Source organism: Rhinopithecus roxellana, chromosome 10, assembly GCF_007565055.1.
Source record: "Rhinopithecus roxellana isolate Shanxi Qingling chromosome 10, ASM756505v1, whole genome shotgun sequence".
Classification (NCBI taxonomy): domain Eukaryota; kingdom Metazoa; phylum Chordata; class Mammalia; order Primates; family Cercopithecidae; genus Rhinopithecus; species Rhinopithecus roxellana.
The window spans coordinates 80,411,223-80,438,649 of record NC_044558.1 but is presented as its reverse complement, the minus strand read 5'-3'; the positions used below and the strand labels follow the sequence as shown (position 1 = coordinate 80,438,649).

Below are 27,427 nucleotides of genomic sequence, written 5' to 3'. Positions count from 1 at the left end.
AGGTTCTTGCACTGTCGCCCAGACTGGAGGTCAGTGGTGTAATCATGGCTCATGTGATCCTTCACCTCAGCCTCCCGAGTAGCTGGGACTACCGATGCGTGCTACCATGCCTGGCTTATTTTTACATTTTCGGTAGAGATGGAGGTCTCACTCTGTTGTCAGGGCTGGTCTTAAACTCCCCGGCTCAGGCAATCCTCTCACCTCAGCCTCCCAAAGTGCTGAGATCATAGGCATGAGCCCCTGCACCCAGCCCGATAGAGAATCTTTGTGCAGCGCATGGTGTTAGTGTATTTACTCGGCTGGCTCTCACACAGCCTTTCTTCTGCGTGAAGTTAAGTTGACCTGTATCTTGCTTGTGTTCCTTGCGTCTGTTTTTCCTGGGTGTGGATTAATAACCTGCATTGAAATAGGTGGGATTTTTCATTCAGTGTCTGGCTTGCAACTTTTCTTTTTGCGGTGGTCTATGTACAATTTACTCTTTTTCTCTTTCCAGGGGAAGGCAAAGAGGAAATTGTGAAGGTGACTTTTGAAGAGCTGAGGCAAGAAGTGGCTTTGTTTGCAGCAGCAATGAGGAAAATGGGTGTGAAGAAAGGAGATCGGGTCGTTGGTAAGTATTTTGGGTGCTGGTGATGGTTTGAGGGAGGAGACCAAGCTAGAATGGGTGGTGTGAAGGTCAAGACAACTTTTGAGTGAGGTGGAGTCATGTGTTACATGGAACCTCGTGGGACTTGGACTCTAAATGCAAGGCAAAAAAAGAGACGAAGGAAAATTGCTGAAAGAATATGCTGCTCTGCGAAGTCAGGAATTTGCTTTGCTTTGTTCCCTGCTTTGTCCCAGAGCCTGAAACAATTCCAAGAACATCAAGGGAGTGCGTTCAATGTGGGCTTGCTGGAGGAATGAAGGCGCGTTCAATATGGGCTTGCTGGAGGAATGAAGCCGCATTTAGGAGTTAGCCCTGCAGTGGGGCAGGGCAGGAAAGGGCAGTCCGGGCAGCAGAAATGGCCTGTGAAAGGCCTGGAGGCAGCGAGCAGGAGGTGTCTACATGAGCTCTGTGGGGTGGAACATGGAGGGCAGGAGGTGGGGCAGGTGCCCAGGTCTGATCCCAAAGGCCTCGTTCACCTTCTTCTGCTCTGCCTGGTTTCCTGAGGTGCTGGTCTGTTCTGACCGCCCTTCCTGCCTTGAGCCATAAAGCAAGGGAAGTAGGACTGAAAAGCAGGCCCTAATCGGGGATTGTTCTGGAAGGAGCAGGGGCTGGAATCTGTAGACCTTGAGGTGTGGCTTGTCTTCCTGCTCTGGGCTGGGGCCCTCCTTTGTTCCCTGGGATAGCGACTGAGAATTTCCCACCGAGAACTACTTAGATATTTTTCGTTTCTTTTTTTTTTTTTTTTCTGAGATGGAGTCTCGCTCTGTCGCCCAGGCTGGAGTGCAGTGGCGCGATCTCGGCTCACTGCAACCTCCGCCTCCCGGGTTCACGCCATTCTCCTGCCTCAGCCTCCCGAGTAGCTGGGACTACAGGTGCCCACCACCATGCCCGGCTAGTTTTTTTTTTTGGTATTTTTAGTAGAGATGGGATTTCATTGTGTTAGCCAGGATGGTCTCGATCTCCTGACCTTGTGATCCGCCTGCCGGCCTCCCAAAGTGCTGCGATTACAGGCGTGAGCCACCACGCCCAGCCCTACTTAGGTATTTTTCTTACAATTTTCCTTTCACCTTGACTTCTGGAAAAAATGTAAAGGCCTGTGCATGGACCCGTTCTTTACCCCAAGCAACTTGTTAGTTAATTGAGATGCAGGTAGGTGTGTACATGGGGATGAGCAGGTGTAGACAAAGGAGATTTATCTTCCAGTGCAGCCCTGGTGGTTGGGGCTCCCGACCTCCCTCCCTTTCCCCTCCGTATCATGGGACAAGGACCACAGGAGTTGGGTGGCAGGAAAAGCCACTGGGGAGGGGCTTGGGCTTTGGAGCCTTGGTGTTTGGCATAGGTGTGCCTCTCCCGAGGGAACTTACTGCAGATTGCTGTTCAGCTTGTTTGCAAAGAGGCAGGAGGAGCTGGGCAGCCTTGTTGTCTATAAGTGCAGTAAGCGGCTGGACCAAGAATCCTGTGCGCCAGGCGCCACTACCCTGCCCCGCCTCCCCCTTGAGTAACGGGACTGGGCATGGAGTTAGTGCTTAGCCTTTGATAGCTGACTAGAAATAATCCAGTGATGAGCATGCCGGCTGCCTCCTGTCTCAGCCCTCGGCGGCCTGTTCTCCTTTGGCCTATCCTCAGGGTTTACCCTGGTTCGTCGGGGTTGCCGCTCAAACGTTACCTCCTCAGAGGCCCTTCCTGGTCAGCCTTCGAAAAATGCATCCCACTCTTCCTGCACCTGCTTTCATCGTAGTCCCATGGCTCACCTGAAACTGCAGGGATCTTGGTGTGTTTGTGCGCATGTGTCCTCGGTACTAGAGGGCAGGGGCTCTGTTTTCTCCTCACTGCTGTATCTTACTTCATAGAGAGTGCCTGGCACCCAGCAGCATCTAAGAAATGTTGATTGAATGAATGATTATGGGTATTGGGCTGATCATCAGAGCAGGCTTGTTTTTTTTTGTTCTTTTTGAGACAGGGTCTCACTCTGTTGCCCAGGCTGGACTGCAGTGGCATGATCATGGTTCACTGCAGCCTTGAACTCCTGGTCTCAAGGGATCCTCCCACCTCAGCCTCCTGTGTAGCTGGGACTACAGGCACATGCCACCATGCCTGGCTAATTTTTTTTTTTTTTTTTTTTTTTTTTTTTTTTTTTTTTTTTTTGAGACGGAGTCTCACTCTGTCGCCCAGGCTGGAGTGCAGTGGCCGGATCTCAGCTCACTGCAAGCTCCGCCTCCCGGGTTTACGCCATTCTCCTGCCTCAGCCTCCCAAGTAGCTGGGACTACAGGCACCCGCCAACTCGCCCGGCTAGTTTTTTGTATTTTTTAGTAGAGACGGGGTTTCGCCGTGTTAGCCAGGATGGTCTCGATCTCCTGACCTCGCGATCCACCCGTCTCGGCCTCCCAAAGTGCTGGGATTACAGGCTTGAGCCACCGCGCCCGGCCGCCTGGCTAATTTTTGTATTTGTCGTAGAGACAGGGTCTCACTATGTTGTCCAGGCTGGTCTCAAACTTCTGGGCTCAAGAGATCCTCCTGCCTTGGCCTCCTAAAGTGTTGGGATTACAGGCGTGAGCCGCCGTGTCTAGTCACAAAGCAGGCATTTTTGAGGCTGAAACCTCACTTTGTGGGTTATTCTTGGTCTGATTTAATCTGTACACTTTTAAGGTCTTGCAAAGGATTACAAAATGTTCTAACTCCAGTTTTTTTTTTTTTTTTTTCCTTCCAATTCTCATTTAAAAAAATCTTCTTTTGGGCCGGGCGCGGTGGCTCACATCTGTAATCCCAGCACTTTGGGAGGCTGAGACGGGCGGATCACGAGGTCAGGAGATCGAGATCATCCTGGCTAACACGGTGAAACCCCGTCTCTACTAAAAAAATACAAAAAAACTAGTCGGGCAAGGTGGCGGGTGCCTGTAGTCCCAGCTACTCGGGAGGCTGAGGCAGGAGAATAGCGTAAACCCGGGAGGCAGAGCTTGCAGTGAGCCGAGATCTGGCCACTGCACTCCAGCCTGGGCAACAGAGCGAGACTCCGTCTCAACAACAACAACAACAAAAACCTGCTTTTGAAGCAAACATTTCTGAGTGAAGGAGAGACAGAGCAGGTTATATTGGGGACAGTCAGGGTTCCTCTGGGCTGTGCTTTCTTTGAGGAGACATCTGGCCGCGACGCCCTGGACTCTTCAGAGTTGAGCTGGTCCCTTGTGCCCCACCCGTTTCGTGGGTCTCAGTTGGATACCAGTTTGACCTGATCACAGTTACTAGGATTTGGGACTTTGAGTTTCCCAGAAAACACTAGAAAATGATTCTGCGGATTAAATGGGGTTGGATGCTTTAGAGTCTTGAAAAGATGGAGTTAAAGCTGTGCCTAGGTCTGTTTTCCTTTGTCTGTGAAGTGGTCCCCAGGGTTGGCGTCTGATGTGCCATGGGAGAAGGGCCAGCTCCTCCTCACTTGTCAGCCACACGGAGTCAGCTGGTTAAGCAGCCTCCCCTGGGCACTGAGTCCTGCCCTGCCCCTGGGGGTGACAGTGTTGAGATGCTTCAGTTTACACTCACAGCCAAGTCTCATCTTTGTGGCAAACTCAGTAAACGCCATCCATCTGCCAGATGTGGGTGGAACCCCATGGTGGTGTGACCCCTGCCCCTTGGATGCTTATGGCCCAGCAGGGGAGACGCATGTGAATGTAGACAAACAGAAATACCCACTGCAGGGGGGAGAAGGCGGGACAAAGGGAGCCAGCCGACCAGGGACTGCTGCAGGCGCACCTGGGCAGCTGCACCTTGCTCTGATGAGGCCTTGGCCGTGGCCCTTTGTCTCGGGACTGCCTTCTGCCTGACTGTACAGGTCCTTTCCTCTGGAATGTGTAGAGTGATCTGGTCAATTGATCATAGTTTCTGTGGCCATGAGGATTCCCTGCCTCTGTTGTCATGAAAGCCAGCCAGCTAGGAGGTGGAGGGCCTGAGGACCTCTGCCCTCTATGGGCTTGAATATGGCTCTTGACAGTACTGCTTGTGTTCTTCATTCCCTCTCCTCTCTATCCATCCAACCAACGATCCACCAGTCCACCTGTCTGTGCAGCTCTCCATCAACCCATCCATCTGCCCATCCATCTATCCATCCTTCTCTCCACCTACCCATCCATCCGTCATCCATCCATCTATCCATCCATTCATCTATCCTCCACCCATCATCTACGCATTCATCCATCTGTCTTCCATTTGTCATCCCTCCTCCATCATTTATCTAACCATCCATCTATCCATCCATCCATCCATCTATACATTCTTCTCTCCATCTACCCATTTACCCATTATCCATCTATCCATCCATATATCTATCCTCCACTCATCATCTGTCCATTCATCCACCCATCCTCCATTCATCATCCCTCATACATCATCCATCCAACTATCCATCCATCCGTCTATGCATTCTTCTCTCCACCTACCCATCCATCCATCATCCATCTATCCATCCACTCATCTATCCACCCATTATCTACCCATTTATCCATCCATCTTCCATTTATCATCCATCACTTACCCATCCATCTATCCATCCATCCAACTATCCATCCATGCATCCATCCAACTGTCTATACATTCTTCTCTCTACCTACCCATTCACCTATCATCCATCTCTCCATCCACTCATCTATCCTCCACCCATTATCTACCCATTCATCCATTCATCTTCCATTCATCATCCCTCATACATCATCCATCCAACTATCCATCCATCCAACTATACATTCTTCTCTCTACCTACGCATTCACCCATCATCCATCTGTCCATCCATTTATCCATTCTCCATCTGTCATCCATCCATTCATTCATCCATCCATCCTCCATTCATCATGCATCATCCATCCATCCATCCATGCATCCTTTCTTCTTTCCATCCATCCATCCATCTGTCCATCCATCCATCTGCCAGCCAGCAAATATCTGAGGACCCTTGATGTGCAGGGCATGGTGAAAGGCATTTGGTAAAGCAAAGAACAAGACACGCAAAGTCCCAGCCCTCATGTGAGAACCAGATACTAAACAGCCAGTTACACAGGTGATTATTCATTTGCAGTTATGCTAAGTTTGGTGAAGGAGAAATACAGCGTGCTTTGAAGGTTACTAGTTAGGGGACCTGAGTTCACCAGGTTGGGGGCAAGACGGCCTTGGAGAAGGCTGGTCTGAGGAAGTTTCAATTGAGTGAAGAGCTGCAGGATGAGCACACACTGAGTGGAGACTGCTGGTGTGCATGGAGGAGTGTTCAGCAGATCAGACAGCTGTGCAAAGGCCCTGAGGCAGGAGGCGATTAGGACAACTGAGGAGTCGGAAGAAGGCTGCTGTGACCAGATCCCAGGGAGAGAGGGGGAGCAGAGGGAGGAGAGGCCACATGGTCACTGTCATCAGAGCATGGAGAATGGATTGCAGGGGGATGGTGGGGAGTGGACAGGCTGGCAGCAGACGATTTAGCTGGGCGGGGGATGGTGGTCAGGATCCTCAGGCAGTTCAAAGCCAGCCCCCTTCCCACTCTGACCCTGGCTCTCAGAGGAACCTTTTGGATGTCTGCTGCCTCCCATATACCCTGAACCCAAGGCTTCTTCCTGTGTTTTCTCCACAGGTTATTTACCCAACAGTGAGCACGCTGTTGAGGCCATGCTGGCTGCAGCAAGCATTGGCGCCATCTGGAGCTCCACGTCCCCAGACTTTGGTGTGAATGTGAGTCAGGGTCTATGGCAGAGGGGGCACCCCTTGCCCTGTGAGCTTCCTGGGTAGGGGCTGTAGGGGCTGAATTCCCAGGGGAGCCAGATAGCAGCGTGAGCCTAGCAGGAGGAGGTGGCGCTGCAGCGGCCTCTGTGGGGAAAGAAGCCAGAAAGACGTATCTCATTCTTCCTTTCAAGCAGTCCTGACGTGCGCCCGCTCCCCACTGTGCTCATGGAAGACCTGGGCAGGTGGCTTATGCAGCAGCCAGTGTTGTTAAGGGCTAGTGAGGTCTAGCCCTGTCTTCCTCACCTGGGACTTAGTGACCACGTGAGGTTTGCTAAGTGTGTCTCCTCTGAGGACAGTTTTTTAGATTTTTGTTCTCAAAGTCTTGCTTGCAGATGTTCCCCGGGACCTCCTTGTGTTGCTTTCTGCTGTTTCCAGCCCCTTCCTCTGGACCTGTGCTCGTGCTGTGTGGGTGTGCACTCTGGGAGGGCGGCCTCTCTGTCCCCAAACCGCCCCAGGGTGTGTCCAGCTGCCCAGAGTGGCCCAGGCAGGGCCGGATCCCCACTGTGGCCCCCCCGGCCTCTAAATCCCTCCACAGAGCAAATGAAGTAGCCGCAGAGTGGGTTTTCCTGGGGCCCCCACTCCCCAGCCAGGGCCCTCTCCTGGCTGCAGAGCCTTGGACGTCAGCGACCTTCAGGAGCCATGAGACCCTGTTACAGGACGTGCAGCATCCGGGTCCCTGACTGCTCCTCCTGGTGCCAGCTGCCTCTGTTCTGGGCCAGGCCCTGTGCTCTGCGTCAGTCAGCAGCACCAGCTGCAAGTATGGCTGCTGGCCCTTTAAAGCCCAGTGCCTGGAGTTGGTGTCTGTGCTTGTCCACAGGGGAGGCTTTTGGGTGTGAGCTTAGAAATCATGTCCACTTAGAGGCTTGCTTTTTCAGTAAGATTTTGGAGGAAGATTCTCCTTTCTCCACACCATGGAAGGAGAGATCAGACACAGGCCTGGAGGAGTGAGACTGGCCGGCCATGCGTCAGGCTGCGGCGCCAGTCGGGCTGAACATGGAGCCCTGCTGGGTTCAGGGAGGGCGTGGCCACCTTGTAGATCCGGACTCTGGCTGGATGGCATTGCCTTGCCTTCTAGAACTTTCCTGTGTTCTTTCCCAGGCCATCTCACCCCAGGACCTCCCCAGGTCAGCAGGGACTGACCTGAGACAGAAACTCAACCTGTGGTCTCTCCTGTCCCCAGGGCCCTCTGTGGGGGCTGCCTAGGCTGCTGGGGCCAGTGGTGTCCTTGTGGGAAGGTCTGGAGGGGTGGGGTTCCTGGACACTCAGACCCCTCAGCTGACCTTGAACCAGGCTATCCAGGGCAGAGGGAAGGGCCCCAGGGTGAGATGGCAGATGGCCGGGTGTGCTCAAGGCCGGGCAGGCTGGCTGCCTCTGCTCCACGCAGCTTCCTTGATCAGTGTCCTTGGGCAAGCGCCCTGGTGTCCCCAGAGGGTGAACGGCAGCAATGTTAGTGCAAGTGCAGGGCGCCCGTGCAGATGGCAGGGGCCACGTTTGTGTGGAGCTGGGGACAGGGTGTAACCCTCCAGGCCAGCCCAGTAAGTGTTAGCTACTGTTAACTAGTTGGGAGATGGGTGTGTTTTTAGTTAAATTATGACTGACGTTTTGTAAATGGGTTGTGAGAGGCTGGGAGAGCCATGTGTGGCGGGGGAGTGATCATGGCCTCCCAGGGCTGGAATGTAGCCCCCTGGAGAGGTGATATCAGAGCTCCTGGAATGGTGCCTTTGGTGGTGTGTCTGAGGCCAGGGGGCGGAGGGAGGGAGAGCCTCTGACTCTGCATGGCTGCAGTGGCGGGGCTGGACCCCAGCCTGTCTCACAGCTGCATCCAGCCTTGCTGGGTCATTGTCCTTTGCGTGTCACTCCCTGCAGACTCCAGTCCAGCAGGATCTGCCCATCCTGGCAGGGCCCAGGAGGGATGCATGGCTCTGTAGCAAACATGGTCTCTGGGACACTGCTTCCTGGCTGGGGTTGGTCCAGGGTTTTCTGGAATCACAGCCTCCCCGAGCCGCCTCTGGAGCGGGAAGTGTTGGCCAAGCTGCTGGACGCACTAGATGGCAGCATGGCTCTACTCACCCCGTGGCTCCCGCAGCTTCTGGGAAGAGAATAGTCCCAGGCGTCGCGGCTATGTCTCAGGTTAGAAAACAGGGCCACCTGCCCTCCTGCTGAGATGCTTCTCTCTGTCCCTCATTTTGCTAGTGTCCGAGGTATAGACTCCATCCTGCCGGAGACGGGGGTGTGTATGACATGCGTTACTCGCACTCGAACCAAGATCCAGCCGGTTGGCAGGGAGTCTGTCGGCATTTGGCGGCTTCATGGCAGGCATTATTGGGCAGCACTCCTGGCCGCATGCACCCAGCGTGGGAGGCCCTGCGTGGATGCCATGTGGCACAGCGCTTGGTCCCACAGACACCTGGACACCCACTGTCGGAGCTGAGTAAGGACCTGGCACAGGTCGATCGTGCCAAAGCCTCTGCTCACTTTCTGTTTACCATCCTTGTTCAGGGGCTAAAACTAACAGGGATGAATTCCTGGAGTTGCTGACGAGGTGGGGCTGGAACTGAGCCGAGGCTGATGGGTTCTGGGCTCGTGGACAGTTCCCTGCATCGGTTTATTTAAAAAGGAGGTCCCGTTTTTAATTTCCAGCATCACCATGTTAAACTTCAGACGGTGCCCCGTTTTCAGTAAGGGGCACTCTTCAGAAACGGCAATGAAACGTGAATGTCTTCCCTTTGGAATCATGTTTTCTCTTGCTTTGAAATTATGTTTCTTTGAATCTCAGAGAATATTGTAAAGGGAAATTGCCAATCTCCTACAAATCCTGCGTTGACTTCTAGTCTCTGTTGCTGGAGTCGCACCGTTGGACTCGTGGGTTCACGCACCTGTCCGCTGAGAGCTCCCCGGCTGGCTGTGGTCTGCTGCAGAGCCACAGGCCGCAGTGGGCTGTCCAGGGAGTGCTGGGGCATCTTTCCTCGATGACATTGGGGGAACGCATTTCCGGCCTCCGTCACTCCCTGTGCTTTATTTCCACCCATTCTGGGCTCTCTCCCACCACTGCCCACCTCCCTCTGCCCGCTCGCTGCTATCTGCCTGGGCATCTCAGTTTGCCTTACTAATGCTTTTGGGCTCAGAGGGCATCGCCAGGTTGGGGAAGTGCTCTGTTGTCAGCGCTCCCAACCTTTCCCACCCAGCGAGATCTCTAGGTCCTGAGTCTTTCGATGGCTTTGGGTTTTTTGTTTCACTGTTTACCTTTGAGCCTTTGCCATTTTCAGAGATGTCAGGGAAGGCCACCCTCTGATCCCCGCACACCAGAGATCCTGGCCTGTAGCCTGCAGGCCATGTCCTCCTGAAGTGCCATCAGGTGGTCGTGCGCGTGTGTGTGTGTGTAAATAGGACAGCCATTCTTGCTCGCTCTGGGTGGCTGTCAGCGTGATGCAACACCGGCTGTTGGTTTCAATGCTTGATTGGTTGCTAAGCACCGTATTCGGGTCAGACACATGTTCATAGGTGTGTTTGTTTGTTGCAACATGAAAGCCATCCTCGAGCAGCTCTCCTGGGCCAGGACAGGCTGACAGCTGGTTTTGGATGCTCAAGATCTTGACCCCTGCTGGTCCAGCCAGGAAAACTTCAGCTGTGTCAGAGGACACAGCCTCAGGGAGGCTGTGATTCCTGAGTCATTTCATGGGGCTAGGGGCCAGACCTCTGATTTGGAAACACTTGTCTTTGTAGCCTGATCACTGTCACTGTGCCTGGGGTCCTGTGGCATTTGAGCCCCAGATCACTGGCAGGCTCAGTCCTTTCACCCTGAGATCCTGGTTTCCCTGTACTGGGCTAGTTCTCTGAGATCCCAGCTTCCTTGTGGACATTTTCTGCTGCCCTCCGGGGCTCTCCAGGCTGGCTCCCTCTGTTTCTTTCCTGGCCTCGGGCTTCCTGGCTGGTCTTCCTCTGGGCCCCACTCCACCTGCTCCTCGGTGTTGATCTCTGTGTCCTCTATTCAGAACAGCCTCTTCTCCCTCCCACCTACCCTATGGGACCTGCTTATTCTTTTTTTTTTTTTTTTTGAGACGGAGTCTCGTTCTTTCGCCCAGGCTGGAGTGCAGTGGCGTGATCTCGGCTCACTGTAAGCTCCGCCTCCCGGATTCACGCCATTCTCCTGCCTCAGCTTCCTGAGCAGCTGGGACTACAGGCGCCCGCCACCACGCCTGGCTAATTTTTTGTATTTTTAGTAGAGACGGGGTTTCACCGTGTTAGCCAGGATGGTCTTGATCTCCTGACCTCGTGATCCGCCTGCCTGGCCTCCCCAAGTGCTGGGATTACAGGCGTGAGCCACTGCGCCCGGCCTTATTGCCCTCTCTTAAGGCTGTGAAGGGCAGTGAGTGCCTCTAACGAGCTCAAACTGGGGCCTGGCACATAGTAAGCATTCAGTAAATGCTCAATATGTTATACTGGCAATCATTTATTCCCCACGAAACCAAGGATTCTCAGTCCATCTTAGAATCCTGGGCACAGAGAGGGCGCCAGTGTTGACATGCCATTCGTGGGTTGTGTGTTTGCTACAGCAAAGGTCTGGACAGGCCCCATACCTGTGGGTGAGGGAGCTTGGGTGTCAGGAGTGTTGGGACTCACTTTGCATAAGGGGTGACTGGGACTGGAGGGAGCCAGGTGCAGGGATGCCTTGTCCAGGGCCATGTGGCCAGGAAAGGGAGGAGTAAGGACCATGGACTTAGAGTAGGTTGAATGTGTTACCTTGATATTTGCATAGAGCTAGCCACAGAAGTAAACAGAGGGACACCCAAGTCCCAGCAGGACATGAAAGAGTCTGAGAAATGGCTCTGCATGCACTTAGGTAAGTGGATGTGGTATCTTTCCAGGAAGGGCAGGCACTTGCTCTCGGGGGATGCATCTGGGTACTGAGAATGGGGAAGAGGGGCTCACCTGGCTGGGGGTGAGCTTCTGTTTGGATGCCTTGTTCCAGTGCCAGTGCCCAGGTGCTGGTCTAGGGGGTGGAGGCTTCTCTCCCAGATGCTTCTGTCCCGGTCTCATGCCCATCAGAGGTGGCTGGGGAGGAGGAAGGGGTAGCATTCTCAGGAGGGCTTAGTGTCAGGAAGGGCCATTTCTGGACATTATCACTCGCTTTCTGGTGGTTTTGGACAGGGTGTATGTTAGCATCAGACCCAAGGAGGGCCAGCCCTGTGGCCTGTGGAGTAAATGCTGGTGGGACTGGGGTGCCACCTGCCTGCAGACTCGCCCGGGTACTGCTGGGCTCCTGGGGGGCACCATTTTGGGGCTTTCTGCAGCCACCTCTGTGTAGCAGTTTAGAGTAGAAGAGGAAGAAGTAGGAAATAGTCTTTGTCCACCAAGAGTGTCACCGAGGATGGGGTACTGGGGGTACCCTTGAAATGGAGGAGGGAGGAGGTGGATGATGACCAAAGGCCTGATGTCCTGAGGCCAGGGGCCAAGTCCCTGTTAATTGCATGTCCCATGCACTTTTTTTAAACTGATGCTGAAGTTGGCCAATGTTTCACTTAAAAACAAAACAAAACAAAAAAAGGTGCATTGGGGCGGCTCCAAGGGCGTCTCTGTAATAACGTCACATTCATTCCCTTGCTGCCCACCTGCCCGCCTTGAGCTTTGCTGAGGGGCAGAGGAAGTGGCGGGAGTAGAGAGAGAGGCTTGACTTGGTCTGCGCCTCCTCCTGTGCCTTCTGCAGTGGCCAACGTGTTCGGCTGGAGGAAGACTCCTTGTTCTTGTCATGACTGTGCATCCTGAGAGCACTTGCCGCCTTCCTTCCTCCTGTCCAGTCGGCAATGGTGGGGGCTGCCAGAAGTTCTCAAGACTCAGGGAGCCCCAGATGAGCTCACAAGTCCCCAGGGGGAGCCCCATCTCAGTAATCCCCGCCAAGCCAGGAGCCCGAGCTGTGCCCCACACCCTTTCACTCCCTTCCCTACCGTTGGCTATTCTTGCCACCTCTCCACTGTCCTCCTTCATACATTTGATTGAACAGTTCTCTCCACTGTCCTCCTTCATACGTTTGATTGAGCGGTTCCTCAGTTCCTCCGTGACCCCGGCTAGGCACTGCCGTCGCTCACGCCTGCCGTCGCAGTAGCTTCAGACCAGTCTCGTTTCTGCTTCTCTCCACTATACACCTTTTTATCTTTTTCTTTTCTTTCTTTTTTAACTTTAATCACCTTTCTACTATCCAGTATACACTCTTCAACAAGTGGCTCCGAACCAGTGTTTGCTTCTGTCTCTCTCCCAGATTAAATATTCTTTTTTTTTTTTTGAGGCCGAGTCTGGCTCTGTCGCCCAGGCTGGAGTGCAGTGGCACAATCTCAGCTCACTGTAAGCTCCGCCTCCCGGGTTCACACCATTCTCCTGCCTCAGCCTCCCGAGTTAGCTGGGACTACAGGCACCCGCCACCGTGCCTGGCTAATTTTTTTTTGTATTTTTTAGTAGAGACGGGGTTTCACCGTGTTAGCCAGGATGGTCTCGATCTTCTGACCTCGTGATCCCCCGGCCTCGGCCTCCCAAAGTGCTGGGATTATAGGCATGAGCCACCGCGTCCTGCCAGATTAAATATACTTTAGAGGGCCGGGCCTGGTAGCTCACACCTGTAATCCCAGCACTTTGGGAGGCTGAGCCTGATAGGATCACTTGAGTTCGGGAGTTTGAGACCAGCCTGGGCAACATGGCGAGACTCCATCTCTACAAAAAAGAAATAAATTAGCTGGGTGTGGTGATGCACAGCCTGATCCTGAGCCTGGGAGGTTGAGTCTGAGTGAGCTGTGATCTGTCTACTGTACTCTAGCCAGGGTGACAGTCTCCAAAAAAAAAAAAAAAAAAAAATCCTTCAGTGACTTTCTTATATTCTTTTGTTCTGTTTTTCTCATTACCTTTTCTTTTTTTTTTCTCCCTGAGACAGTCTCACTCTGTCACCCAGGCTGGAGTGCGGTGCCGTGCTCTCAGCTCACTGCAACCTCTGCCTCCCAGGTTTAAGTCATTCTCCTGCCTCAGCCTTCCAAGTAGCTGAGACTACAGGCATGCACCACCACACCTGGCCAATTTTTGTATTTTCAGTAGAGATGGGGTTTCACTATGTTGGCCAGGCTGGTCTTGAACTCCTGATCCTCAAGTGGATTCACCCGCCTTGGCTTTCCACTGCGCCTGACCCTCATTACCTTTTCAAACTGTATTGCTGGGGTTTAACACCACTGTTTATTTTGCTGGATTGAGTTAAATGTGGCCATCTTGCCTAACTTTGATTTGTTCTAGTGATTTTTCTGGAGATTTTCACAGATTTTGTGTGCAACTGTTCCCGTTGTGTGCAGGGGGCAAACTATTTCTAGTTCTCACCCCGGGATGTAGGTGGGGTTGTTTGGCACAGGTACAGGTGGGCTAGGGGTGGGTGTCTTGCATGTTCTTTTCTCACTGGACATCTTGTCTTTTACCAAGTGCGATATGTGCCGTCAGGTGTCTGCCAGATACCTGTTGTCAATGAGGAAGTTTCCTTCAGTTTCCAGCTGATTAAAGCATGGGTGGAAAGCACGTTGCCTTTTATCAGAAGCTTCCAAGATAATCCTGCGATTTCCCCCTCCGTTAGCCTCTTGCTGTAGTTGGTACTGTTGGTCTATAATCTCTCCCTCTTGTGGTTTGTGTGTTTCCTGTCTTTCTCTGCCTTCTGTAATGGCTTACACAGAAGGGATGCTGCAGCTTATAGAGACTTGGTGCTCGCCTGCAGAGCTGCCCACCCTGGTGTCCCTGGAGGAGGCAGATCTTTGTCACTTCAGCTGTCGTGCTGCTTTTTGAATAAATTTTGGTAATTTATATTTTCTTGAGAAGTCATCCATTCTATCTGGATTTCAAAATCTATTAACATTGCTTTCTGGCTCATGAATCTTTTCTGTAGTCAAGTGTGATTTCTAATTTTGAGAGGCCACATGCTTCAGTTTATTCATCTGCAATATGAGGGTGATAAGGACACCCATGTCCAAGGTTAGTCTGAGCAGTAAATGAGCAAGTATCAGTCCAGCGCTTAGGGCAGCACCTGACACACAGTAAGTGTTCTGCAAGGGGTAACTGGAAATGTTAGGTTTTTTTTTGTTTGTTTGAGATGGAGTCTTGCTCTGTCACCTAAGCCAGAGTGCAGTTAGTGGTGTGATCTCAGCTCACTGCAACCTCTGCCTCCCAGGCTCAAGCAATTCTCTTGCCTCAGCCTTCTGAGTAGCTGGGATTATAGGCATGGGCCACCATGTCTGGCTAATTTTTATATTTTTAGTAGAGACGGAGTTTCTCAGTTTTGGCTAGGCTGGTCTCAAACTCCTGATCTCAAGTGATCTGCCTGCCTTGGCCTCCCAAAGTGCTGGGATTACAGGCATGAGCCACTGCGCCTGGCCAAAATACTAGGTTTTTTCTTGATCATATATTTCAAGAAGCTTACTTTTATTTTGTTTTAAGACAGGGTCTTTCTCTGTTGCCCAGGCTGGAGTACAGTGGTGTGAACATAGTTCACTGCAGCCTCGAACTCCTGGGCTCAAGCAATCCTCCCACCTCAGCCTCCCACGTAGCTGGGATTACAGGTGCCCTGCTAATTTAATAAAAAAAATTTTTTGTAGCTGTCCAAGCTCGTCTCCCAAAGTGTTGGGATTACAGGCGCGAGCCACCGTGCCTGCTAAGAGGCTTACGTTACTGGTTGTTTTGGAAAAACGATTTTTGATTTTGCTGATCAAGTCCATCATTAGTTTTTCCTATGGCTTTAATTCCTTCTCTCTCTTTCTTTCCCTGGCTACCTAATTTTGAGTGTAGTTTACTGAAAACATTGGAAATGGAAAACAATAACATTTGCAATTGTTTTCCTGTTGTGTTTCTGATAGATCATATGTTCCGGGGAGTGGGAGCCATGTCTGTCTGGTTTCCTGGCACGGTGCCTGGCACCTAGCACATGGAATAAATAAATACTTTCTACTCCCTACTCTTCTCTGTTAATTTAGCTTCTAGTTTGGGAAACTGGACAGTGTTGAATAAACTCTCAATCCTAGAACTCTTTGCCCAGAGATTCTCAAATCTTATCCCACCTCAGGATCATCTGGACGGCTGGTGAGAAGAGATTGCTGGGCCCCCTGCAGAGTTTCCAGTTCATTAGGTCTGGGGCTCCAGGGGAGGCTGACGCTGGCTGCCCTGGGAACCACACTTTGAGCTGTCCAGCCTCCCTCCCCCAACACTCTGCCCCTTAGACTCCCGCAGAGTCAGCGCTTCTGCTTCCCTGCTTCCCTGCTAAGAGTCATGGGGCAGCTCTGAAAACAAATGCCTGCCGTTCCTGACCCGTTAATTAGTTATCCTAATGAGCATAATTAACTTAATAGTCCCACTGTAGGTGGTGCTACCAGGTGGATAGCCCTGTCCTGTGAAGTCCTTACTCAGAGGTTCTGGGGCCACCGTGTGTGCCCTGGGGGGCAGCCCCAGGTGTTGGTCTTGAACTGCTTGTATCAGGCTTATGTGTGAGGGAATAGCAGCCATCTGGGCGATGCCTACCCGTGTTTGTGGATGGCAGTCTCTTAAGACAGTGTAACCTTGAGGATGGCTGGGAGGGAAGTGAATAGAAGCCTTGTCTGAGAGTGCTTTAATCTGTTACTAACTAATCATCTGGACTAACATTCAAGGAGCATCAGTGAATATTATGAGTTCTAGGAACAAGGCCATGCCTGCATGGGAGGAATCCCGTCTTTCGGGAAAGCAGTGCCCTTGGCTGGACTGCAGACTCCACGTGCAGTGCAGACCGGAGACATGGGTGTGGCGATCCTGCCTTTTAAGATGGGGCTCGTTAACTAGCGTTTGCACGCGTAGGCTTATGCCATTGGTTGGCATAAATGCACTGCTTGGAGGATTCAGGTTCCTCTTTAATTGAAGATTCCGAGAACAAGAATATGGGACCACTTTGCTTTGCTGTTGTTGCCTGTTTGGAAGATGAATCTTCTTTTGTATACACTAGAGGAGCTGTGCTAACAGGCTCTTTCTGTGAAGTGGGGAATCTTTTTGGTAGCGCAAATACACACTCTATACTCTTCCTATTTCAGTATATGTCTGTAAATACTTCTGGTATTTCTTGATATTGATGCCTTCCTTGGCATGGTGGTTGTTCTCAGATATAAGATGTGCTTTGATCAACTTTTTTTTTTTTTTTTTTTTGAAACGGAGTCTTGCTCTGTCGCCCAGGCTGGAGTGCGGTGGCCGGATCTCAGCTCACTGCAAGGTCCGCCTCCCGGGTTCACACCATTCTCCTGCCTCAGCCTCCCGAGTAGCTGGGACTACAGGCGCCGCCACCTCGCCCAGCTAATTGTTTGTATTTTTAGTAGAGACGGGGTTTCACCATGTTAGCCAGGATGGTCTCGATCTCCTGACCTCGTGATCCACCCATCTCGGCCTCCCAAAGTGCTGGGATTACAGGCTTGAGCCACCGCGCCCAGCCTGATCAACTTTTTTTTTGAGATGGAGTCTCGCTTTGTTGCCCAGGGTGGAGCACAGTGGCACTATCTCGGTTCACTGCAAACTCTGCCTCCCGGGTTCAAGCGATTCTCCTGCCTCAGCCTCCTGAGTAGCTGGGACTACAGGCGTGCACCACCATGCCTGGGTAATTTTGTATTTTTAGTAGAGATGGGGTTTCACCATGTTGGTCAGGCTGGTCTCGAACTCCTGACCTCATGATCCGCCCGCCTTGGCCTCCCAAAGTGCTGGGATTACAGGCGTGAGCCACCGTGCCTGCCTTTTTTTTTTTTTTTTTTTTTTAAACAGAGTCTCGCTCTGTTCCCAGGCTGGAGTGCAATGGCATGATCTCAGCTCACTGCAACCTCCATCTCCTAGGTTCAAGCGATTCTTCTGCCTCAGCCTCACAAGTAGCTGGGGCCACAGGCGTGTGCCACCATGCCTGGCTAAGTTTTGTATTTTTAGTAGAGATGGGGTTTCACCACATTGGCCAGGCTGATCTTGAACTCCTGACCTCAAGTGATCCACCTGCCTCGGCCTCTCAGAGTGCTTGGATTACAGATGGGAGCCAGCGCACCCAGCCTCATCAACTTTCTTTATTGGCTGCGGGTGCTGCGGACACAGGGACCTGGCCATGCAACCTGATGATGTTGCCCTTTCTCGCCTGTGAAATGCAGTGGTCCTATTGGCTACTGAAGGTTTTTGCCATTTTGTTTTTTTAGAGACAGGGTCTCACTCTGTGCCCAGGCTGGAATGCAGTGGTGCAAGCGTAGCTCACTCCAACCTTGAACTCCTGGGCTCAAGCAATCCTCCCACCTCAGCCTCCAAAGTAGATGGGACTACAGGCACCCACCACCATGCCTGCTGGGTTTTGCCTTTTGAATGATCAGTGATGACTTTCTCCTCCTGCTTTCAGGGTGTGCTGGACCGGTTTTCTCAAATTCAGCCGAAGCTCATCTTCTCTGTGGAGGCTGTTGTGTATAACGGCAAAGAGCACAACCACATGGAAAAGCTGCAGCAGGTGGTTAAAGGTATGTGGCCCTTCCAGCTCCCAGCCGGCATGGCCGGGTGTGTGTGCCGGTGCATCAGAATCTGCCAGGAGTCAGCCTGGGTAGTCTCTGCCCCAGATTGTGTTATATTCTCTGCCCCAGATGGTGTTATATTTTGTTGGGGGGGAAAAAAATCAGCAGCCAAGCATCTTTGTCCTGTAACCTTGTGTTTTCTCCTCCTGCTCCTTCCAGGCCTACCAGACTTGAAGAAAGTGGTAGTGATTCCTTACGTGTCCTCCAGAGAGAAGATAGACCTTTCAAAGATTCCAAACAGGTAATGTACCGTATTCTGACCCACAGGTCCGTGTGGAACCCACTGGAGCTCCTGCGGGGAAGTAGGCTCCTGGATCTTCCACTTGGGGTCACTCAGAATTTTAGAAGTGGAGGAAGTTTTAGTTAAAAGTGTCATTTTGTAGATGAGGCACCTGAGGCCCCAGAGGAAATCCCCCAAGGCCACACAGTGAATAAGTGGCGGAAGAGAGAGGTCCCAGGAACCCTCACTCTTCCAATCTGGTGTCCCTCGTATAGGGGGCTCTGATGGGGCCAAGCCCACCTTCCCAGATTGGCCACAGAAATTCTGCATCGGAAATCGTGTACATGTATGTGTACATGTGGGTGCATGCACTGCACATGCATGCACACGACACAGGCACATGCATATCCACATGTGTACATATGTATGTGCATTTACACATGTACATATGCGCACAGGTGCACAGGCATGTGTACATGTGTATGTATGGCTATGCTTACGTGAACACTCATACAGGTATTTTTCACCTTTTAGGACATGCATGTGTTCCCCATTGCTGATGACATCTTTCTTCCTTGGCTTTTCTGACATTTATAAAAGAATAAACCACATGTTTTGTGTATCAAATAGAATTGTAAGAATCTTAATTTTGAATAGAGATTAAGGAAATGGATTGTGGTTTAGTCAAAGTTGAATTTGTCCCAAAGTTCTTAGAGTTACCTTCCTTTAATTTTTCTTGAAACAGTTGTGGGGAGAGGGTTCTGAGCTCAGGCATTTACCCCCACGGGGTAAGCTTTCCCTTGAACCTCGGGCCTGGGCCGCTGGAGGGCACCTCGTACGTGGCCCCTTGAGGCCTGGTGAGGAGGGGCTGCGTAGACATGGCAGAGTGTCTTCATGCCAGCCACGGGGACCAGAGGTGGAAGAGAGGAGGAGATGGCGGAGGCCTTTTTGTTCCAGCAAGTGGTAGTTGGTGCATGGCTTATTACCATCTGTCAGGGTGTTCCCAGGGGGAGGTACAAAGCATGTGTCCTGTCCTCCAGGAGTTGCAGTCTAGTTGGAGAGGCAAGACCCACGTGCAGGAAGGATGAGCTGTGACCACTGGGAGTGTGGGAGGGACAAGATGTGCCCAGGAGTTGACAGCAGGGCCTCGTGGTTTCTCTGTAGGATCTGGGGAGGTGACATCTGGGGGTGGCTTTGAGGTATGAGCAGGGTCTAGAGACAGCTGTGTGTGCAGGGCACATTCTGGAGCCTGAAGGGTGCTGCAGGCAAAGTGGTGGCTTGGTGAGGGCCATGGTCTTCAGATCCGACTTGTCAGGTTCGGTTCTCAGCTGTGTGACTCTGTGCAAGTAATCTCTCTGAGCCTTGTGTCTCCATCTGTAAAATGGAGATGAGATGGTACCTGTTTTAAGTCGTTCTTGCCTTGCTATAAAGAAATACCTGAGACTGGGTAATTTATAAAAACAGAGGTTTAATTGGCTCATGGTTCTACAGGCTGTGCGAGAGGCATAGTGCCGGCATCTGCTTCTGGGGAGGCCATATGGAGCTTGTGATCATGGCGGAAGGGAAGTGGAGCGGGCACTTTACATGGGAAAGCAGGAGTGGAGGGGGCGGGGGGCGGGGTGCCACACACTTTTCAATGACCAGGTCTTGTGTGAACTCAGAGTGAGAACCCACTCATCACCAAGGAGATGGTCCGTGCCATTGACGAGGAATCCACCCTCATGATGCAAACACCTCCCACCAGGCCTCACCTGCAGATTGAGGATTACATTTCAACATGAGATGAGGGTGGGGACTAACATCCACACTCTGTCAGCACCATCCTCTCAGGCTGGCTGGGAGGATTAAATCAGCCGCTGCTCTGCAAAGCGTGCACAGTCAGCTCTGAGTGATCCCGCCTGTCATTGTGCAGCTGCGGTGGGCTATGTCCCCTGAAGCACCTGAGTCAGGATGGGCGGATCCTTCACAGGCAGGCCCAGGTGCCTGTCCCTGTGGACTGTGGGACCCTGCCCACCTTAATAAATTACAGTCAGGTGCCAGAGCCCAGCTTTATTTCATGCAACCTCGGATTTAGCGCCCCAGCTGTATGGATGGAGGCCATGACGCATGGAGGCTAGGAGGAAAACCAGACGGGGTTTACCAGCCCCCTGGTTGGCCTGGCTTTTATTTTTTTCTGAATAATATTCATCAGCAGTTGATATGAAATGAGGGCATCCAGCAGAATCGTGTTAGCCACTTCATTTAGTCCGATACAAGGCAGAAGCCCCCTCTTGATACCCCAGGGGCTGGACTCCCACTGCAGTCCATCCTTTGTGGATGCCACAGATAAAGCAGAATAGGGTACGTGTCCATCTGTGGAGAATTGACGGGGGTCGGGGGAGCCACCCTGTGGGCTTTTCATTCTTAGAAGAGCTTTAACAAAGGTAATCATTGTGTGTGATTTATGGGCCATTTGAAAGAAAAGGCTTTTCTCCATGTGAAGTGTCTGATTAGATTGGGCACTTTATAATGGGATTCTTACAGGAGGTAGAGGTGGGATAGAGTTTTCATTGGCCGTAAAGTTCCTCAGTGAATAGTTTTCCTGACACGCTGGAGCAGACGGCTTTGTTTGTTTCTTGCTTAGAGTTGAATTACTTTGGATGCCCTTTTTAAACCCCAGGAGAAACCTTTATCTTTTAAGGATGCACAGCAAAATTCTTCATTTTAGTATGTATGGCATTTGTATTTCAGAGTAACTGTCCCTAGCAAATGGTTGCAGGCTGTGTTTCACTGATTCCCACCTCCTTCCCTGAAAGACAGTTCCATTTGTCATTTGAGTATAGAGCCAGTGTTTTCAGATGGGTGGTGCTGCTCATCTCAAAATAGAAAACCACCTTTTCCCAAGATGGCTTGTGGCTTCTGCAGCTGTTTCTAGTGCAGAAAACAAATCTCCTGTTTGTGTTGCCCCTTTGGTGGTTCTTGGCCACCTACAACAATGCTGCATGTCAGCTTTGGGGGTAAGCCCAGGCACACTTCCTGGGTGACAGTCAATAGCTGGGATGAATTTTATTTGTTTTTGGATAGATATTTGTATCTTGCTATTGTAAACCTCAGGATCTAGTAAGTTAGTGATAACACATGGTATTTGCTGAGTGGTTCTCTGTCATTGAGCTGTGGTTTAGGAAATTGGCCCCACATCAGTAGGAAGGGCTCATTAACCTAGCATCTCCTCCTCTCCCTTCTCCCCACGGGGGAAGCATCTTGATTCAGACCCACTTGGTAAGTGCTTCCTTTTGGTCGATCATTGGAAACAAAGCATTTGCCAATCAGGTGATGAACAGCAAACAAAGGACATGGGCTCAGAAGACTTCAAGGCCATTTCCAAAGCCGCCTTCAGCAGTGTTGGTACACACATGGCTTGTTCATTGTTAAGTGATCCTTCTCCGTGGTGGTTATGAAAACAAAAGGTTCTCTAAAAGACAGCCCTTGGCCCTGTCAGCAGTGCTGATTAAGCAACTTGAAACCTTTACTCTTTCGATGAGTTTTCCTTCAATTAGCTTGAATCTCTGAGATGTGACTTCCTCTGCTGGTCCCAGAAAGTTTCCAAATCAGGCCACCATCCCCCTGGAATCCTGGCTTTTCTGGGGTAGCAACAGAGGGCAGTGCATGGGTGGAATCAGCGGGTCCGGTCCAGCATTCTGGGACGTTCATGGTGTGTTTCCCTGCATTTCGACCCACAGTGTGTTTCTGGACGACTTTCTTGCCACCGGCACCAGCGAGCAGGCCCCGCAGCTGGAGTTCGAGCAGCTGCCCTTCAGCCACCCACTGTTCATCATGTTTTCGTCGGGCACCACGGGCGCACCCAAATGCATGGTGCATTCTGCTGGGGTAGGTCTCTGGGGAAAGCTCTGCAGGGGCCTCCTGTTGTCTGTTTGCTCCAACAGGGCCTCCCAGCTGATGACAGCAGCGTTGGGGTTGTCAGACTGCACCCCATCCCCGGAGAGTCCAACGTGCAGCTTCTCTCCAAGTGGGGTGCTGCGCGGAGATCTGGCACTGGGCCCAGGGCAGTGGAGAGCTGCCACTTCAGGGACTGGGATGGCACCTACCACCATGGTGACAGGCTTGGAGGTCACTGTACAGTGCAGTGTGCCTTGGGGGCGGGGGGTGCGCTGGCTGAACCAGCTACATTCACCCTGCAGGTCCAGACCAGCTGGGGGATTGTGAACTCAATAGGTGGGCCCTGCCACCTATTTTAAAAAGAACAAATCAGAATAGACAAGAACAGATAACATTAGCACAGTGCCAGGCGCAATGGCCCACGCCTATAACCCCAGCACTTTGAGAACCTGAGGCGGGCAGATTGCTTTGAGCCCAGGAGTTTGAGACCATCCTGGCCAATATGGCAAAACCCCATTTCTACTAAAAAATACAAAAATTAGCTGGACATGGTGGCACATGCCTGTAGTCTGAGCTACTCGAGAGGCTGAAGTGGGACAATTGCCTGAACCCAGGAGACAGAGGTTGCAATGAGCTGAGATCGTGCCACTGCACTCCAGCTGGCAACAAAGCCAGACCCTGTCTCAAAAAATAAAAGTAAAATAACGTGTTAGCAGAGAATAGGCTCATAAGAGGTATGGGTGTTGTTTTGTGAAGCTGTCATTATGTGGAGTGGATGTGTGCACGTGCTGGGGGCCTTGTAAAACTTACATCTGACCGTGGGTTGTGGTGAAATATTTGAAAGCCACTGGTTAGGTGATTAGAAGGCTAGGTTACTAGGTTATTAGGTGGTTATTAGAGTCTAATTAACTGAGAAAGAGCCTGCCTGTGCTGTGAGTCTGTTGGGGCTGCCGTAACAAAGTACTACAGGCTGTGTGGCTTCAACACCAAGGTGCCGCACGGTTGTTCTTGTCTGAGGCCTCGCTCCTTGGCTTGTGTCCTCATGTGGTCTTTCACGTGACACCCCTGGTATCCCCCTGTATGTGTCCAAGCTTCTTCTCCTGAGGACCCCAGTCAGATCGGATCTGGGCCTGCTCTGACAGCCTCATTTAAATTCCGTCACCTTTTAAAGGCCCATTTAGTCACATTCTGAGATACTGGGGATTAGAGCTTCAATATATGAATTTTGGGGGTACATAGTTCAGCCCATGACACATGCTTTTAATATTTCTTATTTCACCAAAAGTCTAACTTTATTAAAGCACCTGAAATAATATGTTAATACTATGCAATAGAATTTATACGTATAGGTTAGTGACTTTTAACCTTTTATTTATTTGTTTATTTACTTTTTTGAGATGGAGCCTTGATCTGTCACCCAGACTGGAGTGCAGTGGTGCGATCTTGGCTCATTGCAACCTCCACCTCCTGGGCTTAAGCAATCCTCCCCACCCAGCCTCCCACGCAGCTGGGACTATAGGCATGTGCCACTGTGCCCTACTTGTTTTTTTTTTTTTTTTGGTAGATATCGGGTTTTGCCATGTTACCCAGGCTGGTCTCAAACCCCTGGGCTCATGTAATCCACTTGCTTTGGCCTCCGAAAGTGCTGGGATTACAGATGTGAGCCACCAGGCTCAAACAAACCTTTTATTTTTGAAAAAAATAAAATACCTAGAGAACCTATAGAAAAGTTGCAAGAATATGGCCGGGCGTGGTGGCTCAAGCCTGTAATCCCAGCACTTTGGGAGGCCGAGACGGGTGGATCACGAGGTCAGGAGATGGAGACCATCCTGGCGAACACGGTGAAACCCCGTCTCTACTAAAAAATACAAAAAAACTAGCCGGGCGAGGTGGCGGGCGCCTGTGGTCCCAGCTACTTGGGAGGCTGAGGCAGGAGAATGGCGTGAACCCGGGAGGCGGAGCTTGCAGTGAGCTGAGATCCGGCCACTGCACTCCAGTCCGGGCGACAGAGCGAGACGCCGTCTCAAAAAAAAAAGAAAAAAAGAAAAGTTGCAAGAATAGTAAGCTCCATGGGACCTTCAGCTGGATTCTTCCATTGTTAACATTCTGTTTTTAACATTTTCAATGTCATTTTTTTTTTTGAGACAGTTTCTCACTTTGTTGCCCAGACTGGAGTGCAGTGGTGTGATCATGGCTCACTGCAGCCTCTACCTCCTGGGCCCAAGCAATCTCCCACCTCCGTCTTCCAAGTACATAGGACTACAGGCACATGCTATTTTTTTATTTTTGTGGAAATGGGGTCTTGCTATGTTCTCCAGGCTGGTCATGAACTCTTGGGCTCAAGTGATCCTCTCGCCTTGGCCTCTTGAGTGCTGGAATTACAGGCATGAGCCACTGTGCCTGATGTCACCATCAATTTTTAACATGTCCTGACAGCTTCTTTTGCCTTCTTTCCCTCTCAGCATATATACACACGTTAGTTTGCTTTTTGCGGCGCCAGTTGGAGTACGCCGGAGACTTAACAATCTTTCACTCTTTAATATTTCAGCACGCATCTCCCGAGAACAAGAGCGTTCTCTTACAGAAGGGTGGCTGCCCATCAAATTCAGGAAGGTTGGCGTTGGTGCAGTGCCGTCCCCTAATCTGTGGTCCACACTCAGGTCGCCAGTTTCCCAGTGGTGTGCTAGCAGCTCAGGTGGTGGCACGTCAGTCGTCAGGTCTCCTGCATGTCCTTGGGTCTGAAGCAGTTCCTCGGCCTCCTTCGTCTTTCGTGACACTGACATTTTCGAAGAGCCCAGGCTCCTGGTTTGGCAGAATGGCTCTCTTTGGGTCTGACTGGTGTCACCTCGTGCTTAGGTCCAGGTTGTGCAGCTTTGGTGGGAACACCCTGGAAATGGGTGTTGTTTTCTTCTCCGTGCGTCTGTCGGGGGGTGGGGGGGACACAGCGCCAGTGTATTTCATGTTTGTGATTTCACTAGGCCAGTCTTCAGAAATGACATGCCTGGGTCAATGTGGTGCTTTGCTTTTTTTTTTTTTTTTTTTTGAGATGGAGTCCCAGCATTGTCACCTGGGCTGGAGTGAAGTGGCACAATCTTGGCTCACTGCACCCTCTGCCCCCGGGTTCAAGTGATTCTCCTACCTCAGTGTCCTGAGTAGCTAGGATTACAGGTGCCCACCACCATGGCTGGCTAAGTTTTTTTTTTTGTATTTTTAGTAGAGACAGGGTTTCACTATGTTGGCCAGGCTAGTCTCCAACTCCTGACCTTGTGATCCACCCTCCTCGGCCTCCCAAAGTGCCGGGTTTACAGGTGTGAGCCACCGTGCCCAGCTGAATGTAGTTCTTTTCTAATAACTGCTATCACGTCTTTCTTTCTCTGATCCTCCTCTGCCCCTGGGCTTGATAAGAGAGCTTCTTGTTGAATCCTTACCTTGCACTCAGACTTCTCCTGGGGCAATCTGTGAGAGTCAGGATGCTTGCTCCATGCTGTGGCTCTCACCCGGGCAGTCTGTGAGAGTCAGGATGCTTGCTCCATGCTGTGGCTGTCACCCTCACGCTGCTCTAGCTCTCCTCTGGGCCAGCTCTTCAGCTCTCCCCATAGCTCATTTCCCCATTTCCCTCTCAGTTGGCTCAGCCCACAGGGAGGAGAAAAATCCACCATATCTTGGTCAAACCTTCTGATCACCACTTTTCCCCGCAAACTCAGAAGAAGAGAATTCTCCAAGTGGAGAAACCTTTGCTTGATAAGACAGTGGCGTTTGAAAAGGAAATATACAAGTTCCTTTATTCTAGCTCATTTAGCTTTTACAGATGTTCCCTCTACCTAGAAGCAGTTCGAATCCCTTCTGTAAAAAGGAAACATTTACACTGGAATCATTTGAAAGCCCTATTAGGCTTTTTACAGAGTCTTTTCATCAGAATGTGGAAAGGAGTCAATGTGGCTTCATCATCACCTAGATCTGGATTCACTGAAGGTCTTGCTGCAGGCTGTGAAATAGATCCGAAGGTCCAAGAGCCTGTCCACACAGGTTAATTCTCAAGAAACCCGGGAGTGGGAGCAAGGGTCTGATGTTAGTGGTGGGGGCAAAGGCCTTATTTCTGGCAGTTACACTGGCTCAACCGAGTTGCCTCTTTGTAGGCCGAGAGCTGTCCTGTCACTCAAATAATCTGATTTTATGAAAGCCAGCTGGGGTGTGTTCACAGTCTAAGGTGTAGCTGGAATCGCATTTTCCCTGTGAAAGGGCAGCCCTCATGCACCTGGGCGCAGGTCTGTTAATAAGCCACCGAGATGAGCATTTTTAGAAATCTTGCAGACAAGGGCGGGGACGGGTGCATGTGGCCAAACAAGACATTTTAGGATAAATGGAAATGTGTAACTGTACTTTTATTTTTAGTGCTCTTTGCATAGTGCGTGTCATTTTTTTAAGAGGGGCATAAAATGTATTAGATATAATATAGCTTGCTCATAAAATCATCATGCCTGATATATTTAGTGTGTGGAAAGATCAGGAAAAATTATATGTACTCCATCTTCACTGGGCTCTTGCATCTCTGGAGAAGTGACTAAGCGTGTTGCTCGTTTTCTAGAGTTATCTTGACCACAAACTTGAAAACAGTGAGGCAACATAGGCCAGAATCCTAGGGGCTCATCATCTTCGTGATTTAGTGGGGTGGGGGTTATGTTACTGGTTTGTTGGTTTGTGTTTCCTAAGTCCATGAAGGGTGTCAGAAAGCGGTTCCCCATTCTCTTCCTTCACATGAAATTACTCTCTGGTGCTGAGACTCAGAAAACCATGCCGTTGATGCTGCCTTACCCTCAGGGAAAGCATTCAGACTTGACCATAAATATTTAAGAATTAAGGGAAAAACGATGGATGTAACTTGTTAAGATTCACACAGAGAAATTATTGGGAGAGGATTAGGGCCCATTGTTCGTTTTGTGCCGTCTGAGAGAATGAGGCTAATGAACCACTGAACGAATGCAGGCTTGTAGCTCCGCTGTGCTCTCAGCAGACCACGTGGGTGAAGCTGCAGAGTTAAATGCTGATTTCAAGTGAAAAAGAAAATGGGAGAGGGATTTGCCATAGGCTCTTAGAATCAGAGTTCCCTGTCCTTTAAGTGGATTTGTGGAAAGATTTAGTTCATGGAGACAGTTCCTGAAAAGTTTGTCACCCCCAAATTATTGCCTACCCACTGTCCATGAGAACAGAGTGCCATGGAACTTTCTAAGAAGCTTTTGAGTGCCTGGGGAAGGGAAGGGGAGGCTGTCTCTTGACCCTCACTGGGGATTCTTGTTAAACTCCACCCTGCGGCTCAGCTTCCAGAGCCTGGAGGCAGTCTCGGGGAACTGCCGAAAAGGGCAGTGTGTTAGTCTGTTTTCATGCTGCT

At 51.0% G+C, this 27,427-nt stretch overlaps 1 protein-coding gene across 2 annotated transcripts in view; it reads left to right on the top strand.

The window, feature by feature from the left end:
* AACS (acetoacetyl-CoA synthetase) overlaps positions 1-27,427 on the top strand; it is a 77,138-nt gene that overhangs the window by 18,866 nt on the left and 30,845 nt on the right. For both annotated transcript variants that reach the window (XM_010368425.2, XM_010368424.2), the window contains exons 4-8: positions 494-607; positions 6,245-6,342; positions 17,780-17,894; positions 18,105-18,186; positions 21,885-22,032. In XM_010368425.2, the coding sequence (XP_010366727.1) occupies positions 494-607; positions 6,245-6,342; positions 17,780-17,894; positions 18,105-18,186; positions 21,885-22,032 (557 nt within the window). The remainder of the gene's footprint in view (positions 1-493; positions 608-6,244; positions 6,343-17,779; positions 17,895-18,104; positions 18,187-21,884; positions 22,033-27,427) is intronic.